The following is a 4,897-nucleotide window of genomic DNA, read 5'->3' as shown; positions in this document are numbered from 1 at the left end:
GTGTGTGTGTGTGTGTGTGTGTGTGTGTGTGTGTGTGTGTGTTACCTCTCTGTTATCCAGATCAGCTTGGACTAGAATGCCTTGGAAACAGGGCTCCAAGTATCGAACATAGTCACTGTACTGAAGGAGCAAATTTCAGTTTCATTTATTGGGACTCGAGTCTCAAACTGCTTGTTTTTTTATTTATTTATTTTTGTGTGTGTATTTTGTGAAATTGTGTGTATACGTACAGCGATGATGTTAACAAAGTCATTTTCTCCCAGTGTGTCTAGGATGGTGTTAATTGTGTGTTTGGCTATGGTCAGTCTGAGGCCCTTCATGCTGCCACTGACATCCACTACGATGATCACGTCTTTAGGAGAAGTGGCTGCCTGTATGTACCTGAAAATACACARAGAGTTTATATTTAGAGAGCAGGACAGAGTATCTTTACCGTCAGGCATGAACAGAATATGACTTATTCTCCTGTAGGGCCAGACGAAGTGTCAGGCTTGATCCTTTTATTTGTTCCTCTGTTCTTCTGCTCCTGCTTCCCATCATCTCTTTATTATCGTCCCCAGACTTTCTAAGCTCATTAACATAAATGGGATTTCCCCTCAGCAGCTGTGATCAGAAGCCTTCAGGATCTTAACTGTTTAGCTTCTTAATTTCCACTTTCCAAGGCAACCAAGTGTGTCTGCCTGAGAACCACGCATGTTAGGATGTTGAATTACAACTTAAAGCATTTTGCACCGTGATAAACAACAACAGTAATAAAAAAAGGGGGGAAGCTGGACTAAAAATGCGATTAATGGAGCTGAACAGCTAGTCTGCCTCCGCTGCTGATTCAACGTGATCAATTCGTCAAGCTGTCGCTGATTAAGGSAGACGGGTGCCTGCTTGGGAAAACGATGTGCAGTGAAAATAAGAAAAACGTGTCCAGTGGAAGAATTAGTGGTGCCTAATGAGTGCTGATGTGAAGTAAAGGGGAATATAACCCAAATGTCACTAACAGGCACAAGAGCATTTCTGATCTCGTCAGATTATTAAGTAAATACGTACTTACCAGTTTCTGTTTCTGCAGTCAAAAGTGACCACGCCATTTTCATCTGGAATCCATTGAATTCCTGAAGAAAGTAATAAAGTTCAAGATTTTACACACAAGAATTCATCATCAGCCAAATTAGTTAAGTTAGGACAGGGGCAACAAAAGACTTTAAAGTATGTGGTATTATTAAGATTTAATTAAAACTTATTTTTAATAAGAAAAAACTGGAAAACCTTTTGTTTAATTAATTAAGAGAACTGGTTGAAAGAAGAACATTGCGGAGTTGTTGAAAAGAAATGCATAAAACTGCATTTAAAAATAGTTCAACAGTTTCAGAATAATGACTTTTTAGGYTTTAGACTACACTGCATGGCTTTAGGAACTCTTCCACAAATCACTGCATTCTGTTTTTAATTGTTTATATTTTACACAGATTTATGATTGGACCTGGGTAGAGCCTGAAGAAGCCCGTGGAGCTGCCAAAATACTGCCAGGTGAGAGTTGGATCTTTCTGAGAGTTCTCGATAAAAACATCATCCAGAGCCTCAGACATGTAGACCCCGTTCAGAATATCTGGATCTGTGAAAGTGGAGGAAGAGAAAACAAGAACTWTATATTTATTATTGAAATCAAGCTAATTCTACAGAAGGTTTTTTTTTTTTTTTACCTCGATTATAAACATTAGTGGGAACTTGTATGTTGCTTTGTTGGATGTTGACTGGCAGTTTGTTGAAATGTTCGTTTTTGTCCAGGGGGAATTCTCCACCGAGTGGAACTGGATTCCCCTCTTCATCCACAGTGTTGATCAGTAGGGAGTTATAATAATCGAACTAAAGAAAAAAAAATCAAATAATACGTTTTGTTGACACCGTTGCAGAGTTGCTGTAAGCTCCGTGTTATGTTCCGTACCTCTAGTGTTTCGTTGTACTCGTGGGAAAGATCTGCATCTTCTGCTGCTTCTGCGATCCTCTGTGATAAAACATAGTGTGATTATCATGCAAATTACACCGTCGCCTTTCTGAGATGTGCCATCGTTACCTTCACGGACTCCATTTTCCTCCCGAGCATCTCCTCCATTTCTGCTGCAAACTTCTTAACCAGGACTTCCCCGTTCATRTCCTCTATTTTGACTGAGCCTTCAACATCCTTGTATTTCTTCAAAAACAGACAGAAGGTCCTTATTTATCAAGACCTTAAATGATTACAACTTTTTAATATGTAATGTGAATGATGYAGTGTTTGCAACAGAASCAAAGCTAAATAAATATRRTATTAGRGGACCTGCATTACAGTGGGTATCTAGTTATTTGGAAGAAAGAAAACAATTTGTACAAATAAATAATGTAAGATCTGAGTTTTGTAAAATCTCATGTGGAGTGCCGCAGGGTTCCATTCTCGGGCCTTAGTTATTAATTTTGTATGTGAATGATTTGGTCAATGCGTCGGGACTTTTTGGGTGTGTCCTATTTGCTGATGATTTTGTTCCGGTAAAGATATAGAACAAATGTTGGAGATGATACAGACAGAATTTGTGAAAATGCAAAGTTGGTTTCAACTAAATAAATTATCAGTAAACTTGGACGAGACAAATTATATGATTTTCAGTAACAGTAAGAGAACTGTAGATGTTTAATTTAAAACTGATTATGTTGAGATCTGTAGAGTCAGTGAAGTGAAGTTTCTAGGTGTCATTGATGAAAAACTGACATGGAAAAATCATATAAACGGTTTAAGAACAAAAATAGCCAAATCTATTGGTGCCCTGTACAAAGTAAGAGAACTGTTCAATGACAAAGCACTGTTTATGTTGTATAACGCTTTAATTGTTCCACATTTAATTTACTGTATTGAAGTCTGGGGTAAAGCTTGCAAAATTATCAAAAATCCTTTTTTTATTTTACAGAAAAGAGCATTAAGAATTATTACTAGAAAAAAATTACAGCCATCCATTGAATATATTGTTTTATGACTTGAAATTATTAGAAATCTATGATTTGGTCGATTATAATATTTTGCTGTTAATGTACAGAGCTCATAAAGGTATGTTACCTTCCAACATTCAAGTAAATTTTGTTAAAAGAGAGAGCTGTGATTATCTTAAGGGATTCAAAATGTTTATGAAACCCTGGTTTCGTACGAGCGATCCACTTTAATCCAGGGAATACGTTTGTGGAACGGTCTGGAAGATGAGGTTAAAAAAACCAGATCCTTGTATTGAAACGAATGATAAAATCTGGTATTCTGAAGAAATATGGAGAAGTATAAGTGAATTCATGTAAATTGTTGTTTGAGTTGGTGTTATAAAATTTGTTTTTCATTTTTGTATGTTTTCAGTTGTTTTGATTTTTGTTGTAATTTACTTTTCTTTTGAACATATTTTGGGCATAAGAAAGGGGCAGATATTATAAGATTTACTCTTCTTCTGCTGCCTTTCATTTTATTTGATCTTATTTTGATTGCATTGTTTTTTGTTCTTTATTTTATGTTACAAATGAAAATATGAATAAATTTATAAATAAAAAATAAGCAAAGCAAATAGATCTTCATACAAAAAAAAAAGCCAGCACTCAATAAAGCGCGCAGATTACACAGGCGACAGGATCAAGTCACAAAACGTTCAGATAAACATTGATTAGACAGAGGTGGGTGATTAATGGCTTCTTGCTGCAAAKATTAAACTAATGAACTGAACACTTTTTAYACACCAGTGGCTTAATGAAAAGATAAGCTTTGCATCCAGGAGAATCAGGCTGTGTTTTATGTAAATAAAGCTGCTTTATTAATGTTAATGTTAACACAGCACCTCACAACATAGCATTCAGCATCACTACCTTTTATATCTAGTCAAAACATTTCATGTCCAACATAGGAGCACATTTTGGACTTTTTTTAATTTTATGAACCAAAGCTGTAAATGTTAAAAACAAAATATCTACAAATTATTAAATAAAAAAAATGGGACTACGTTGATGACACAATCTTCATGGGGCAGATGGTGAAAAGGCCTGCCAGGGATTCTAAAGGGTGGCATGTACTAATTACAAAAAGACACATCTGGATGGTATTTGGGTAACACCAGATTGGCCCAGATATTGTACAGCAAATATATGCCAGTCAGTGATGTTCTGATTGGATGATGTAAGAAAAAAAAAAAAAACGAAAAAAGAACCATCAAAATACATTTATCATTCTAGCACGTTTCTTTCAGAGTGGCATCCATGCAGCTGAGATGTTTTTATACWAAAATTATAGTTTGAATTATTTCATTTATAAATAAATGTAACTTTACTTTGAAACAATTAAAAATGAGTCCAGCTCACCTTCTTTGCACATGCATGTACAGAAATGACTAAAAACCAAGGAGTTTATATAGAACAGCTGGAGTGCTCAGAAACCATGTGACCGTGTGATCGGCTGGTGAAGCTAACGGCTAACRCAAAACGGTCAAGACTGGATTTCTCATTACTGTACATGTTGACAACAGAGCAGAAAAAAAGGACTGACGATGTAGAAATCATTGAAACTATTAATAATAATGTTAACGCAATTATTATTAATATTTTACAGTTCATATAATCTATCTAATGTTTTAAATAACGTCAGAAAAGCTGTTTGTGTWATGGATTTATTAACAGAAGATAAACAGGAAAATGTCTCATTTCACAACAAGTCAGCAGATTTGATCTTATTTAGCTCAATGTGATCTGAGCAGAACATAATGTAACAGTTTAAAATTAAATAATCTTATAAAGTCAATGTAATTACTGTTATTTATAGAAGTGGTTAGCAGATATTAGCTTGTGGAGCATACTGTATATACAGAGTTTAACACTGTTGAATCACGCTACAATTTAACACAAACTATTAAAT

General features: G+C 35.1%; 1 protein-coding gene across 1 annotated transcript in view; it reads right to left on the bottom strand.

The window, feature by feature from the left end:
- LOC106515162 (voltage-dependent calcium channel subunit alpha-2/delta-4) overlaps window positions 1-4,897 on the bottom strand; it is a gene marked incomplete at its 3' end in the record, with an annotated part of 21,084 nt that overhangs the window by 11,193 nt on the left and 4,994 nt on the right. The window contains 7 exon segments of the mRNA XM_014004823.1: window positions 46-120; window positions 231-381; window positions 1,046-1,106; window positions 1,475-1,606; window positions 1,695-1,857; window positions 1,937-1,996; window positions 2,066-2,182. Of these exon segments, the coding sequence (XP_013860277.1) occupies window positions 46-120; window positions 231-381; window positions 1,046-1,106; window positions 1,475-1,606; window positions 1,695-1,857; window positions 1,937-1,996; window positions 2,066-2,182 (759 nt within the window).

This window comes from Austrofundulus limnaeus, unplaced genomic scaffold (assembly GCF_001266775.1).
Source record: "Austrofundulus limnaeus strain Quisiro unplaced genomic scaffold, Austrofundulus_limnaeus-1.0 Scaffold26, whole genome shotgun sequence".
Taxonomy (NCBI): Eukaryota; Metazoa; Chordata; class Actinopteri; order Cyprinodontiformes; family Rivulidae; genus Austrofundulus; species Austrofundulus limnaeus.
This window is presented reverse-complemented; position numbering and strand designations above follow the sequence as displayed.